The 16,461-nt window shown below is 44.1% G+C and overlaps 1 protein-coding gene and 1 long non-coding RNA gene across 2 annotated transcripts; both read left to right on the top strand.

The window, feature by feature from the left end:
* The first annotated feature begins 755 nt into the window (after positions 1-755).
* Positions 756-1,405, top strand: LOC140369356 (uncharacterized). The gene is made up of 3 exons (XR_011928229.1): positions 756-1,131; positions 1,201-1,253; positions 1,345-1,405. It is a non-coding gene; the product is annotated as an uncharacterized lncRNA (long non-coding RNA).
* A 36-nt stretch (positions 1,406-1,441) lies between these two features.
* Positions 1,442-5,027, top strand: LOC140369434 (uncharacterized). Its single transcript, XM_072456782.1, has 3 exons — positions 1,442-1,695; positions 3,449-3,556; positions 4,197-5,027. Exons 1-3 carry the CDS (start codon positions 1,606-1,608, stop codon positions 5,025-5,027), a joined length of 1,029 nt encoding a protein of 342 aa, XP_072312883.1. The 5' UTR covers positions 1,442-1,605.
* Positions 5,028-16,461: the final 11,434 nt, after the last annotated feature.

The raw sequence follows: 16,461 nt of genomic DNA, 5'->3' as shown, positions 1-16,461 counted from the left end.
TACAACTGGTGAGTAGTACTTTTATTCACTGGTTTACAATTCATCCTTTTTAATCAGACATACATCAAACCTTCTTCTTAGTCCAGTTTTGGTCATATTTTAGTAGATTCTGGACTTCATGTTTTACCATGAACTTGGTAAGTATGACATATGTAGCATATTTTAACAGATTTTCACACAAAATAATGTAACACAAAGGTGAAAAGGTTATTTAGTTGGGAATTATCAGTTGTGTGATGTTAAATTTGGGAAAATAAGTGGTCTCAGATTAAAATAAGCAATTGCACTAGACAAAATAATATCTAGTGCAATAGAAGTTCTATTGACTGAAATCTAATCAGGTTTTAGTTTGGGGGATTTGGAGACAGGCAAGTGCAAGACAATTTCCATGACAATAGTCTTTCAGTGCAATTATAGTTTACAGTCATAACCTCAAAAATTAAAGCAAATTATTTATTATTACTTTCATAGTACTATTATCTGGAACTATCACACTTAAACTTATACTGTACAACTGTTTACATGCAATTCTTCACAGCAAAAACATTTAGTCCAATAAACCATGTAAGTGTTTATAATTGACTACTGAGGTTTAAAACTTATAAACAGGTTTATTTCCATTTTTTGGCCTTTTGTTCCCATGAACAGATAAATAATCCTTTACGTTTTTACAGTTCTCCAAACACCACAATAATGGAGTCAAAGACCATAATGGAGGGTTTCATGTGTGATTGGGAAGCACCTGCACAGGTAGAACAAGCTCAACCACCATCGACCAACCACATTCTGGAGCCAGACCTCCAGCTTCTTCTAGATTTGGATGATATTTTAAACTACCTCGAATCTGATGTTATGAATGCCCCACAAGAGCCTACGGCGGAAAAAATCATGCTGCCAGGCTCTCCGTTTGTGCCTTTTGAGTCTTCATTAGGGGAAGAGATTAACTTTGAAGCTCCTGATGAGAGGGATTTTATGGAGATTTTGGAGAAAAGTGGACAGGGGACTAAGTGGGTTGCTTTTGACCCCAATGAAAGTAACGTCTGTCCCAGTCCTAAAAAGAAGACATTGTTGCATTGTCAGCCGACAACCGATCAGAACGGGGCTGCTTCTTCTTCCGAGCCTCCTTTTATAGTAAGTTAACAATGAACATCTAATAATTACTATTTGTGAAACAATAATGCAATTATTTTCTCTTTCCAGGCGAATGACAATCCTGTCATCCTCGACAGCAAGCCGAGTCACTGTGATACATTGTAATAACTAAGACATAATCTTCTTACCAAACTGCTATTGTCTCATTGCAGCCTGTAGCAATGAATGTATTTCTATTCTTATCTGTTGCAGCAACAGACCAGAACTGCACTCTTGTGCAGTACCTTTCAAATCTGCTACTGACAATGCAGCTTCAAGGTACAGTACAAAAACACTGTATTTGTTTGAACTATATCATAATTAAGGCTGCACAATACATTACAAAGTGAATGTTATGATGAGTGTTCAGCTCTAAAATAAGTCCCCTTCATATTGTTCTAACATGTGTCTTGTATTTGTAGGAAGAGGGAGCTGGAGGACAAACCTTACATAAAAAAGCCACCCAATGCCTTTATGTTATTCAGGACTGAGCAGAGGCAGAATGTGGTGGAGGAGCTCAATATCACAAACGCTGCTAAAGTCAACAGGGTGCTCGGGCAGAGGGTGAGTGTGTCGGACTAAACACTGGACCAGGGTCATTTACAAGGAGACAATGGAAGAAAGTGGCTCATGGTTTTATGTTTGGAAGGCAGAGGGCAAGATCCCACTTTATTTTACCCACTTTGACAAACTGTGGTGTAAGAGTGACTGACTCCTCCCACACTCACACACCACATCACCAAGTTTACAGAATGAAGTATGTCGGTGTAGTCCCTCATTCGTCCAGGAGTGTTCCTTTGTAGGAAAAGGTTCAGTTGTAGTCATCTAGACTCTGTTTTAGAAAAAAACAAGACGTTTTGTCTCTCATCCAAGAGTCATTGTCAATTTGCACATTTAGACCTGGAACTCAGATATTTATTCTATTCTGTGGTAAGCCCTGCCCACCGGGCGAGCCCTTCTGAAGTAGAAGAAAAAGTTGTTTGTTTCAACAGAAACTTACCCTTTTTGTTTTCTATCAAGCTAGCCTCAAAAACATGTCCGGAACGCCCTCTCGGCCTGTGGTTTTACCGCTTGGGCTCTCAACAGAGTGAAGAGAACCAAAAAGCATAACAAAAGGGATGAAAGGGAAACAGAATAGAGAAGGAAGGGTGTTTCTATCCCTTTTGTCTCGGACTGTCGGAAAAATTGCAAATCATTTTTAGACAACAAGAAGTCCCTGTTTATTTTAAACAAGGCAACACTTTTAAGACAAAAAAACTGGTTCACCCTAAGCACAAGATGGCGACCCAACAACAAAGCAATGCAGTTTATTCTATCCAATGCAGTGAAGAGCGTTACATAGGAGAGACTAAACAGCCTATGCACAAGAGGCTCTATCAGCACAGAAGACATGTAAGTTCAGGACCCTAGAGCGCCGTGCATCTCCATCTTGAGGCCTCTAATCACTCGTTTGAAGACAGTGAGGTGAAGATTTTAAGCAGGGAGAAAAGATAGTTTGAAAGAAGAGTTAAAGAGGCTATTTTTGTTAAAAAAGAAAGACCTTCTTTAAACAGAAATGGAGGGTTAAGATTCAACCTTCCTGTGGTTTATATTTTGAACCCCTGGAGAGGTAGACGTCCAGGGCATTCGGATGCTAATCAGGTCCTCAGGGAAAGAGAAAGAGAGTGAGCCAGGGACACAAGGAACAAAAAACAAAACAAAAGGGTGACTAATAGCCCATTAAATGACTGATAGTAATCAAGAGGCTAGCTTGATAGAAAACAAAGAGGAGAGAAGTTTCCGTTGAAACAAACTTTTTCTTCTACTTTAGAAGGGCCCACCCGGTGGGCAGGGCTTACCACTGAATATAATAAATATCCAAGTTCCCGGTCTAAATTCGCAAATTGACAATGACTCTTGCTTTTTCTAAAAGAGTCCAGATGATTACAACTGAACCTTTTTCTACAATTTACAGAATTAAGTAAAAATGTCGTTTAAAGAGGACTTTGGGACTGATGGTTAAATGAACTTTAAAAAAGATGCCACATGTTCAGATGTTTGAATGTTTTACATTTAAAATAGTGTCGCTTCTTATCTGCCTGCCAATGGATTGAAAGGTTAAAATTTTAATCCGGCACATTTACATGTTGGATTAACACACGTCCATTAATGTTCACTGTCCCATACTGAATAAAATAAAAAAATTAAATTATCCCTCTAAAATACTTACCATTAAACTAGCACTACAATGATCATGTTTAAAATGGAACTTACTTGTGATACTAGGTATTACATCCTCTGAAACTCTATTGTAAACATGTGTCTTGTTTTTCTCCAGTGGAAGATGCTGTCGGAGCAGGAGCAGGCTCCATACTATGAGCAGGCTCATAGAGAGAAAATAGCTCACCAGGCCATGTACCCGGGATGGTCCGCCAGGGACAACTTTGTAGGTGCTTTAATACACCAACACTCCTAATTTTATTTTCATATATATATATATATATGTATATATATATATATATATATATATATATATATATATATATATATATATATATATATATATATATATATATATATATATACTGTGAAAATAGTATAGAATATAATATACAATATATATATATATAATATACAATATATATATATATATATATATATATATATATACATACCCCAACAAAATGAACATGCAAGAAAGTTAAAAAATCCTCACATATTTTGAGTTAAAATACAAAATGAATAAATGATGAGGGTGAAAGGCCACCCCATATACAGGAACATCTGCATAATATGTGACCTTTAACCTAACATACATGATGACAAAATGAGCTGCTTATACAGTGACCCAGCACAACTGACCAGAGGCTGCTATGAAGACCAAAACAGCTGATGATGAGTCACTGCTACAACTTACACTATGCATATATATCTTTTATCCCCATGTTGTCAACAGCCATGCCTCTAAGTATTCAGATGGAATTAAAACATATATATTCTGCATAGAATACCAAAATCAAATATAATACATTTGAAAAATATAATACATTTAAAAATACATATTAATAAATTCTCTTTCATTTTAGGGCAAAAAGGTCAAAAGGAGGAAAGCTTACAACATTTCAGTTCCTCCAAGCTACCACCACTTTGCGTTCCCTGTGGCACCTGCCGATTACCAGCCTATGATGATGTGGCCACATACAGCTGTTCCCATGGACCAAGCTCAAGATCCTTCTTACCAGGGTTATTACCAGAGTCCTGTCCAGGTTCCCCAATATCAGGCTGTTCCTCACCATGCTCCTGCCAACCAAGCCCTAAGCAATCAGGCTTATTACAATCAGAGTCCTTTCCAGGTGCCCCAATACCAGGCTGTACCTCACCAGACTCCTGCCAACCAGGCCCTTAACAACCAGGCCCTTCACAACCAGGCCCTTGACAAACAAGCTCTTGACAACCAGGCCCTTGACAACCAGTCCCTTAACAACCAGTCCATTAACATTCAGGCCCTTAACAACCAGGCCCTTAACAATCAGGCCCTTAACAACCAGGATACATCCATTTATAATCCTGTCAACCAAGCATTTTATAACCACAGTTCTGTCCAGGTTCAACCCATCCAGAGCATTTCCAACCAGGCTCCTGACAACCAGGCCCTTAACAATCAGGCCCTTAACAACCAGGATACATCCATTTATAATCCTGTCAACCAAGTATTTCATAACCACAGTCCTGTCCAGGTCCATCCCATCCAGAGCATTTCCAACCAGGCTCTTGACAACCAGGTCCTTACCAACAAGACTTGTGATGATGACCTGGCTCCAAATAACCTGGACCCTATCCAGGAACTTTCAGGGGAGCTGTTTACCATCAACTTCCAGGACCTCTACAACACTCTTGACAACCAAGTGACAATCTGACCTCCCGTGGAGACCTAGACCATCGACGGCATACCCATCCATTTGAGACTTTTCTCAACCTGGCTCCTGAAGACTAGAATTCTCTCCTGCCATCTTGAACCTGAAGCCTGACTTTTTAAAGAGAAGCCTGAGGGTTAATCTGGACAACCCTGGCAACTGAGACAGCAAATTAAAGCTACACAATAAAAAACATACATTAAAAATCAGGTCACCCAACTAAAGGCGCATGCAAGAAAGTGAAAATATCCTCACATATTATGAGCTAATAAGTGATTTCTGAGGCTCAGAGAAAGACCACCCCATAAACAGGAACGTATGCATAATATGTGACCTTTAACCTAACATACATGATGACAAAATGAGCTGCTTATACAGTGACCCAACTGACCAGAGGCTGCTAAGGGATCATCTCAAAATGGGTTGAAGCTGAAAAGACACCCCCCCCCCCCGTACGGCACATCCCATTCAACCGAAACTGCGAGATGACCACGTTGAGATTAGAGTCTCAAGAGGATGAGAGAGTGAGAAACTAATGTTTCTTGTCAAAACCTGTAATTGTCAATTGCCTGCGTTTAGACTTTAGACGTGCTGTCAGACTGACAGAAGCAAAACACGCGCTTTTGTCTCAGTGAGAATCTCACGTCTTCTGTGATTGGCCGAAACCTCATGCGGTTTATTTTGTTTCCTTCTTCCGGGCAGTGCGTAGCACGTTACTAGAGCCAAATCTCTTGATCATTTGCTGCGCCGCGTCTTGCCGCAAAAAAGCGTTTCCAACTTTTTTGCACCAGCCGCGTTGGCGACGGCGACTCCCGCTCCCCGTGCTGGCCACTGCTCCGCGCACGTACTCGTCGCCTAATGTTGGCCTAATGCTCGTTGCTGCAAACAATTACTGCCACAACGATGTATTGAAGCTTTAAAGCATCAAAAATACGAAATGTAGGTTCAACCCCCCCAAGATGAAAAATATTAAGTCTTTTCAGCTTCAACCCATTTTGAGATGATCCCTAAGAAGACCAAAACAGCTGATGATGAGTCATTGCTACAACTTCAGCTCTTCAGCAAGTGAGGGTAGTGTAGCTGTTTGGGGTGGCCGTGCAAGACACATGCAGCAGAGCAAAAACTGCTGATTCTTGCTATAAAAAAAATAAGGAGGTGGCAGTGGATCTTTGTAACATGTCATAACTACTGAACTAATGGTATAAAAGGTTTACATGTGGACTTTTGTTTTGCTTCCTTTGTAAATGTGTGATTAACCCTGCACCACCACCTCTTGACATTCTCTGGCAGTAATCCAGAGGTGAACATTTGTGTTATAAATTCCTTAAACAAATACCTAAACTACTTCTGATAATTAAATTTTCTAAATTAATTTCACTACACTGCAAATATTTAGTTTATTATAGGGCTGCACAGTATATACTGTACCTTTTTGGCTACACAGCGCTCCTGAATAAAAGCTGTGCACACAAAATGTACGTAGAATATAGAAATTGTAAATATACTTGTCAATAAACCGCAGGTGCCCATGTTGAAACATGAGATATGATATGACATGTGATGTGCCGGTTGTCTTTCAAACCGGGGGTCTTGCAGAGCACCCATGGCCCGTTTAACATACAAAGAACACATGTGAGCTGTCCCTACTGTCCTCTCTGTTATTGATTACTCTTTGTGAGCTGTTTTACCTGTGTCTTCACATCTGGTTCATCTGCTCCTGAGCTCGTACTTAGGTCGGTACAAGTTCATATAGGGAATCGGGACGAAAGTTATAGTGATGGAAGTTACAGAATCCAATATGGCGGCCCTTGTGGTGGCCCAAATCACTATCACTAAAAGACAATCATTATATGGTGGCCATCGATACGCTTCAGACACTAGGTTAGAGTTAGGGTTAGGGAACACTTCGGATTTGGACTCAAGAGCGTGGATTTGGACCCAAGGGAGAAAATTATGGCCTGAGCTGTATCAGCGGGATCTGTTTTGGTGCCACCATGTTGGATTCAGTAACTTCCGTCCTGGTCGGCGCCATGTTGGATTCAGTTACTTTCATCCCAATTCCCTCTATGAACTAGTGCCGACCCTGATACTTATCGAGTGAGGGTTGCGTCACATGAGATATTTACACAGAAATATGTTTCACGGTAGTGACGCTGGGTTGTCTTTCGACTCATGGTGCAGATTGGGCCAAGAAAGTCTAATTTCACTGCGGCAGGTTCTAAACTGCGTTTAGCCGCGTCTAAGTTTCACAGTGATTTCTCTAAATTCAAGCTTTTTACCTATTCACCTGCAGTGTCTCACTAAAGCAGTGCTTCTCAATTATTTTCTCATAAGCCCCCCCCCAGGAAGAAGAAAACACTTCGCGCCCCCCTAATCTCCGTCGTGACTATAAATACGGCGGGCGTATATACTCCGCACCCCCGATATGTTAGCGAAGCAGAGTGTGTGTTTTATTGATGTGTAATTTATTTGGCTTCACGCTGTCCGCTGCCAACATTTGAAGACACAGCAGACACACCGGTCTTTCCTCGTCTCTCACCTCAGTCACAGTGAAGCCATACACTTTGTCATATTTCCTCGTGACTTTTGTTTGTTTCGTTATTAGGATGTCACAATATTCATTTAGTCAAGATTATCATGAGGAGAAATATCACGATTTTACGATTATTCACAATCAGAAAAAAGTAAGGAAACATTTTTATTGTATTTCTTTTTTATAACAATTAACTTTCCTACTCTTTAACACAGCGTATTCATTTAAAAATAAAATGGCCACAAAGGATCAAATAATATAAATGTATGCTTATTGGCCCCTCATTGTAGCTCTTTTAAGCATTATATAATTTATTAGTGGGATTATCTCCATGGTAACGCTCGGGGGAGGAGCTTGAAACTTTGAGAAAGTCACTTTCCGCCAACAACAAACAGATTTGTGAAGAATAAAAAAGCATTTACAGGTGTAAATGCGTCGTGGAGGAGCAGCCTTTTCTGGCTGCACGTGCCCGGAAACGTAAAAAGTCCCTTAGCTCGTCCGAGGGTTCTGGGAATGAGCAGCAGGATGAGGCTGAAGCAATTGATATCCGGAGTGAGAGCAGAGACTGTAAGGTGATCATAAAGCTTGCACAGGATAGTGCATCCTTTAAGGAGTGGAATTCAGTGGCATTGTCAAAGAGCCTAACTGTAGCTGTGGGAGTGATCAAGAGTGCGAGTGTCCTTAGAGATGGCTCGCTGCTGGTCGTGTGCAAGGACGAGCAACGGCTCAGCAACGGAAGGCGATTGGAACTAAACGTCTGGGTGGAAAGGACATTCTTGTGTCTGATGCTGAAAGAAACACGGTCAGAGGAGTTATCGTAGGTGTCCCTACGGCGACGTCTGTGGATGAAGTTAAGGAGAATTTGACTGTAGCTACGGTGGTGGACGCTAGGCGGTTGAAGGTGACCCGGTCTGGGGTAAGATGTGACAGCTTGTCGGTAATGGTAACACTTGAAGGGAGGTGCCTGCCTAGTAAGGTGTTCATTGGGTTCATGTGCCATGACGTTAGGCCATATGTTCCACCGCCCCTGCGTTGCTTTAAGTGCCAGCGCTTTGGGCATATTGCAGCGGTCTGTAGAGGGAGGCAAAGATGTGGTAAATGTGCAGGAGATCACGAGTATGGGAAGTGTGATGTGGGAGCAAAACTGAAGTGCTGTAACTGTGGGGAAGAACATAGCTCTGCCTATGGGGGATGCAGGTTTAGCAAAAGAGCTGCTGAGGTGCAGAAAATAAAGGTCTCTCAAGGTATATCCTATGCAGATGCAGTCAAGAAAGTTTCAAGTAATTAGTTTAGAGTAAATACAGAGAGAGGAGCCAGCGCTGCTCCCAGCCAGGGCGAAATGAGAAAGGCCAGCGTGGCTCCCAAGAAGTGTGAAGGTTTCAAGAGTGGAGGTCCCAAGTGTGCAGGTTCCAGAATTAATGAGAATACCCTGGTTGTGGATAGAGAGGATTTTGTACTCTTTATGGTGGATGTTGTAAACTGTGCTGCTCAGACTCAAAGCAGAACTGAAAGGATCAGGATCATTGCTAAAGCTGCAGGGAGATTCCTTGGAACAAAGGAGCTTGATTGGGCAGATATAGAAAACAGGCTAAAGGCGCTAAATGGGAGTCGGAGTGATGGGGGTCTGCTTTTGGGGAGTCAGAGTGATCAGAGTGACGAGATGGGGGTGGGGGTGGTCTCCTGTCCTCGTCCAGTCTCGTAGACGCACGGCTACCAAGCAGCGACGTCAGTGGAAATATTAAAGCCTATAGAATGAAGCCTAAAGAATAAAGCTGTACGGTGGAAGCACCGAACGTCAAAGAAGGAGAGGAAGATGAAGAAGAGTCTCCCTGGAATAAAGCCGGTCGGTCTCTGAAACAACAAGGTGGATGATCTCAATAGTGCAATTGTCTCGCTCATCACGCAGTCAGCGGTAGGCACGATTCCTAAGAGTGGTGGTAGTGGACATAGGAAGCGGGTGCCGTGGTGGACTGAAGCATGTGGTCATGCTGTTAGGGCGAGAAATGCGGCGTTTCGCCGGCTAAGGGTTGCCCACACTGAGGGTGCCCTCATTGACTACAAGAGGGCCCGCGCTGTTGTGCGGAAAACTGTGAGAACGGCCAAGAGTGCCTATTGGAGGCGGTATTGTTCCAAAATTGGGAGAGAAACGCGTCTCGGGGATGTTTGGGGGATGATTAAGCGGATGCATGGGGTTGAGCGCCGTCATGGGACCCCGGTCCTAATACTGAATGGTGTTGAAGCAGTCAGCGACGTTGACAAAGCTGAACTGTTGGCCAGCACCTTTGTGTCGGTGCACAGCTCTGACAATCTCTCACCTGCGGAAAGGCACTACAGGGAGAGTACTTTGGCCCAGAATTCTGAGCTGATTGGGCACCAGCCTTCGACTCAAGATGACCTTGACCTTCCGTTTAGTTTGTTTGAGCTAAGGAGAGCACTTTCTAAGGCGAAACAGACAGCCCCGGGTAAAGATGAGGTGTGCTATGACATGCTCTCTCATTTGACTGATGACACGCTTGGGCTAGTCCTGGGTCTTTTCAACCGTGTTTGGGATTCAGGTTGTGTTCCATCTGCGTGGAAACAGTCTACGGTGGTGCCGGTTCTGAAGCCGGGTAGGCCAGCGTCTGACCCTTCAAGTTATAGGCCGATTGCCTTGACGTCGCAGCTCGGGAAAACGATGGAGCGCATGGTTACCGAGCGGTTGGATTACTTCTTGGAGAGTCAGGGTTTGCTTCCCGCGCACCAGAGTGGTTTCCGTAGGGGCAGGAACACCATGGATTCCGTGTTGTGTTTGGAATCTGATATCCAGCTGGCCAGGGCTCAGAAAGAAAAGGTTATTGCGGTGCTCTTTGATGTGGAGAAGGCGTACGATATGGTTTGGAAGGATGGGCTCCTCATTAAGCTGCGGAAGTGTGGTGTGAAGGGTAAACTGTTTAACTGGGTCCGGAGCTTTCTGTCTGGCCGGCGTATCCAAACCAGAGTGGGCGCTGCTTACTCTGGGGTCTATGGGGTGGAGAATGGGATCCCGCAGGGGAGTGTGTGTAGCCCTATCTTGTTCAATGTTATGATTAAGGACATCTTTGACGACGTGGATGGGTCTGTTGGGAGGAGCCTTTATGCTGACGATGGCGCTCTATGGGTGAGAGGGAGGAATCTCCGGTTTTACGAGGCGAAACTGCAAAGGGCAATACAGCAGGTGGAGCAGTGGACCCTGAAGTGGGGGTTTAAACTGTCCGTACGGAAGTCTCAAGTGATCTGTTTCTTCAATGGACATAGGGACGTCTCCCTTCGACTGCATGGGCAGGTGCTCGAACAGGTCAGGGAGGTGAGGTTCTTGGGGGTCACCTTTGACGAGAGGCTTAGTTGGCGTCGGCACATTGATGAGGTCAGTGGTAAATGCAAAAGGGTGAATAACTTGCTTCGTTGTCTATCCGGCCAGGACTGGGGGGCCAGCAGAAGGTCGCTCCTGGGTATTTATCGGGCCGTCATGAGGGCGGCTATTGATTATGGCTGTATAGCCTACATGTCTGCGGCTGAGACTAACTTAAAGAAGCTTGATGTGGAGCAAGCCCAGGCCTTGCGCATCTGCTGTAGGGCTTTTAGGACCTCCCCTGTCTCGGCGCTGCAGGTTGAGTTGGGGGAATTGCCGTTACGGCTCCGGAGGCTAGAACTTCTGTTGGCTTACTGGGTGAATGTGCAAGGTCATACGAGCTCTCACCCGGTGAGGGACTTTCTCAGGGTTGATGGGGGGCAGAGTGAGGCTGGCGGTATGATTTTCAGCCAGGTAGGAAATGCGAAGACGCGGCTTGCGGGGGTTGGTGATCTGCGTGTGAGCCCGTCGGTGGCTTTGTCTGCTATAGCTCCGTGGAAGTTTGTCCCGGCTCCTGTTGATGTTAGCTTGCATGGCAAGCTTAGAGGAGTCGCTGGGAGGGCACCGCAGTTTGCCGTTCAAGCGCTCATCGATAAGCACTCAGGTGATGTGTTTATTTATACCGACGGGTCTAGGGATCCTGAGAGTGGGCGTACTGGCGCCGCTTATTTTGTGCCTGACCTGGGGCTAGCGGTCAAGAAGAGGTTGACAGATCGCCTTCTGTTTTCACGTCGGAACTTATAGCGATACGGTTGGCGTTGGAATGGGCGGAATCTGCTTTGCAGTGTTGCGGCATTGTGGTGGCCTCTGACAGCCTTTCTGCATTGCAAAGCATTAAATCTGGGAAATCGGATTGCAGACAGGATGTGTTGAATGGCATCTTCTGTCTGATGCTCTCCCTGTCCAGGAAGGATGTGAGGGTTTCCTTCATTTGGGTCCCTGCGCATGTGGGGGTGGATGGTAACGAAATGGCTGATGCACTGGCTAAACGTTCCCTTCGGCGGCCATCAATTGATGTGGCGGTTGAGTTAAGCAAATCTGAAATCAAGCCTGTTATCAAGAGTCATGTGGTCGGCCTTTGGCAGGAATTTTGGAGCCACTGTGTTACTGGACGGCATCTCTATCACATACAGGGTAGTGTGGGTCCTTGCGGGTCTATGGGCAGGAACGCGTGGGAGGAAAGGGCCTTCGCCCGCATGAGGATTGGCCATACTGGACTCAATTGGTCACTGAGTAGGATAGGCAAACATCCGACCGGTCTGTGTGGTCACTGTCGGGTGCCAGAGACTGTCGAGCATGTGCTGATTTGCTGTGAGGCTTATGATAGGGAAAGGGCCGGGTTGGCCTTGTGGTTTCGGAATAATGGGCGGGAGTTCAATCTGCGGAACGTTCTGGCGATCCAGTCACAGGGTTTGTGTCAGGCTGTGGTTGCTTACTTATGTAGCACAGGGCTGGGTAAACGTTTATAGAGGTGGGGGGTGTTGGAGACTGAGCCGAGGATGAGGAGCAAGAGGATGTTCTAACGCGCTTGGACTTCATGGGCCTAGAAACGCCAAAGTGATGGAAGAAGGACTTCTAAAGGATAAAACGACAAAGACGTCCCATGACCTCATGGGCTTTGTAAAACAACAAAGACGTCCCATGATCTCATGGGCTTTGTACTTCCAAAGCACCGAACGTCAAAGAGGGCGAGGAAGGTGAAGAAGAGTCTCCCTGGAATAAAGCCGGTTGGTCTCTGACACAACAACTATTCTAGTCACAAAAACACATCATGACCTCATGGGCTTTGTAACGCCAAAGCGATGGGAGGAGTACTTTTACGGACTACGACAGAGTCTGAGGACTACGAAACGTCTGAGGAATAAAGTCTGGCGGTAATGCAACACTCGGATGCCAACCGCCATAAAACAACAACAACAACAACAACACAACAACTGCTGAGGTGCAGAAAATAAAGGTCTCTCAAGGTATATCCTATGCAGATGCAGTCAAGAAAGTTTCAAGTAACGAGTTTAGAGTAAATACAGAGAGAGGAGCCAGCGCTGCTCCCAGCCAGGGCGAAATGAGAAAGGCCAGCGTGGCTCCCAAGAAGTGTGAAGGTTTCAAGAGTGGAGGTCCCAAGTGTGCAGGTTCCAGAATTAATGAGAATACCCTGGTTGTGGATAGAGAGGATTTTGTACTCTTTATGGTGGATGTTGTAAACTGTGCTGCTCAGACTCAAAGCAGAACTGAAAGGATCAGGATCATTGCGAAAGCTGCAGGGAGATTCCTTGGAACAAAGGAGCTTGATTGGGCAGATATAGAAAACAGGCTAAAGGCGCTGGGTGGGGGTCGGAGTGATGGGGGTCTGCTTGTGGGGAGTCGGAGTGGTCGGGGTGGCGGGATGGGGGTGGGGGTGGTCTCCTGTCCTCGCCCAGTCTCGTGGACGCACGGCTACCAAGCAGCGACATCAGTGGACATATTAAAGCCTATAGAATGAAGCCTAAAGAATAAAGCTGTACGGTGGAAGCACCGAACGTCAAAGAAGGAGAGGAAGAAGAGTCTCCCTGGAATAAAGCCGGTTGGTCTCTGAAACAACAACAACTATTCTAGTCACAAAGACATATCATGACCTCATGGGCTTTGTAACACCAAAGCAATGGAAGGAGTACTTTTACGGACTACGACAGAGTCTGAGGACTACGACAAAGTCTGAGGAATAAAGTCTGGCTGTAATGCAACACTTGGATGCCAACCGCCATAAAACAACAACAACAACAACAACAACAACAACAACACAACAACTATTCTAGTCACAAAAACACATCATGACCTCATGGGCTTTGTAACGCCAAAGCAATGGGAGGAGTACTTTTACGGACTACGACAGAGTCTGAGGACTACGAAACGTCTGAGGAATAAAGTCTGGCGGTAATGCAACACTCGGATGCCAACCGCCATAAAACAACAACAACAACAACAACAACAACTATTCTAGTCACAAAGACATATCATGACCTCATGGACTTTGTAACACCAAAGCAATGGAAGGAGTTCTTTTACGGACTACGACAGTCTGAGGACTACGAAAAGTCTGAGGAATAAAGTCTGGCGGTAATGCAACAATTGGATGCCAACCATAGGGACTCTGCAATGTCCCAGCATCCCCTGTCCTTAGACAAAATGTCCCAAGGTGCCCTGTCCTTAGACCCTCCTTCTCGGCAAGGAAAAACTACAAAACATCTTTGGGCAAAAGTAGAAACCTTGAGGAGTTCCACGGTAAAGGAGAGTTCCGACTCCCTTAGACAGACAGGTGGACGCAAGAGAGACAGTGGAGCTGGACCCACTCGGGAAGAGAACAAGTTCTTCAAGGGAGATAAAGAACCGTTCATCCGGAGTAGAGAGAGTTTCTCCAGTCAGTCTGGGAGCATCGGGATCCACAGTTCATTGATGTGCCTGTTCCACTTCCCTCGTGGAAGTTTAAGAAAATTATGTGAACAGCAATAGATTGCAAGTGAAATTAATAAAAATTAAAGCCGCGCGACCGCCTTCCCGCATGACCGCCCCACTTGTCCAGAGAACGTACACCGATTTTGAGGCCAGTGGGCGAAACGCCCTAGGAGGAGTTTGTTAAAGTTCGACGTGAACAAAATTTTTGACTCAGTGTGTTTTCATTTTCAAAGAAGATGGCGGCCATAGGGTTAGTTTTTTACATCAGAAATCAACATAGGACTTTTAACAAATTTGGTCCTAATCGGACTCGTCTGGGGGCGTGGCCACACTAATTTATATATTTTTTGTCCTCACGAGAGAAATACGTGTCCTGAATTTCGAAGCTCTACAACAAAGTTGACATGGGGGCATCTCCCATAGGCACAATGCATTTGGATTTTTGTTGGTGGCGCCGTTGCGCAATTTCTTTGCGTAAAAATATTATTATTATTATTTTTTTTTTTCAATTCTTCATTTTGGGCAAAGTTTGGCAACTTTTCATCGATGTTCAGGGGGTCAAAGATGCCCGAGTTGTGGCAGAATACCATGAATAATAATAATAATAATAATAAGAAACCAGGGAAGAACAATGGCTTCTCGCCATTTTCATGGCTCGAGGCAATTAAATATTGGTGAAAGGAAAAGTAGTCAGTACAATATGGTGGTACACTAGCATATTTGGGGTAGGATGGGACCATGTCATTTATGGCGTTGTAAGTCAGGAGGGGGATTTTAAATTTGATTCTACCCTCCACAGTGAGCCAGTGAAGAGCCTAAGCACAGGCATAATGGGGTTCTCTTATGATATTAATTTATATTATAATTAAACAACGTTACATGTTGCGTCAATGTTGGAAAGTTTAAAGAAGGACAAAAAGTAAGGAGGATTTGAAGGCTTGGGTCCTATGTTTCCGGTGGAACAAGCTCAGAACACCTATCCAAGGAGGCTTCAGAACAGATGCCCGAGCCACCTTGTCTGGCTCCTCTCCACGTGGAGGAGCAGCTATACTCTGTGACTGAGCTCCTCACCCTATATCTAAGTCATTTTGGTGAAATAACAGCATAATTTGTGTTGTTAAGATGTGTTTAAAACAATTTGTATAGGCTGCATATAGATTGCTCCGTGCCCTAAACACCAAAAGCTTTTTTCTATCAAACCCAATAGCATCCAGATGATACAAAATAGTACACCCAGCTTGCACCCAGAAATGACGTCCCATAGTTCTTGGAGAATTACTGTGCTACTATGTATTTTCTTTTAAACCATCAAGTGTTTAGCGCAGGCAGACTGATTTCACACTTGCACCTTGTAATTGAAGCTGACCTTTCAATGCAGTGATCTGATGCAGTGATTTGGCTAGCGGCTTAGTATCCCCGTTAGTGAGTGAAATGCTAATAGCCTAATAAGAAGAGTCTTTTGGGATTGTTTTGAACGGTTAACATTTGAAGTTTGTTATTAGCAACTCAGCAACATCAGACAAACAAAGGTTGTTATGTGAGACCTTTTTATTATTATTGTTTCTTACAATGACGAGTTAAGTTAGCAAATATATTATTTTGTAAATCACTGAGTTGTTAATAGCAAAGGTTTTTAAAGTGCACTAAAATAGTTTTTCGAGTTTGAGATGTTGCTTTTCCCTGAATGTTCTACAGGATTTATCTTGCATTTAGTTAATCACAGGTGCCATTGCTCAAAAGAACTTGCCCATATTTATATCCCTGTAGATCTGGAACAGAAACATAAAAACACACTTTGGAGATTGAATGATATTCTAATAAAGAAACAATGCTCCAAGGCCACATTTCAATATTTCATTTTATTTATTTATTTTATTTGTTCAATTTTGGGAACTCATTGAAAAACGGGAAATCAAACCGTTATACAGCGCACTTTTTTCATTGCTTGTATATGAGGCAAACATCTCCTCTTTTGAATGCCACAGTTATTAGTCATCATGTATACTTTGTTTGCGCGGCGCGTGGTCTGCTGCGTGGCGCAGCCTGTGTCACTTTTCTACGTAGCCGTGAGGCGGTTTGAATAGCGCCCCAGAGTCCCAGAGAAAAGC

Source organism: Eucyclogobius newberryi, unplaced genomic scaffold (assembly GCF_026437365.1).
Source record: "Eucyclogobius newberryi isolate DKJ021-1_F unplaced genomic scaffold, fEucNew1.0.hap1 SCAF_20, whole genome shotgun sequence".
NCBI classification, from domain to species: Eukaryota; Metazoa; Chordata; class Actinopteri; order Gobiiformes; family Gobiidae; genus Eucyclogobius; species Eucyclogobius newberryi.
Note: the sequence above shows the minus strand (reverse complement) of the source record. Positions and strands in the feature narration are given on the sequence as shown.

Excerpts from the sequence above, each read along its gene's own strand:
- LOC140369434 (XM_072456782.1), top strand. The coding sequence starts at position 1,606 with ATGTTATTCAGGACTGAGCAGAGGCAGAATGTGGTGGAGGAGCTCAAT. Across the intron at positions 1,696-3,448 it reads ACAGGGTGCTCGGGCAGAGG|TGGAAGATGCTGTCGGAGCA; the intron begins GTGAGTGTGTCG and ends GTTTTTCTCCAG. Across the intron at positions 3,557-4,196 it reads GGTCCGCCAGGGACAACTTT|GGCAAAAAGGTCAAAAGGAG; the intron begins GTAGGTGCTTTA and ends CTTTCATTTTAG.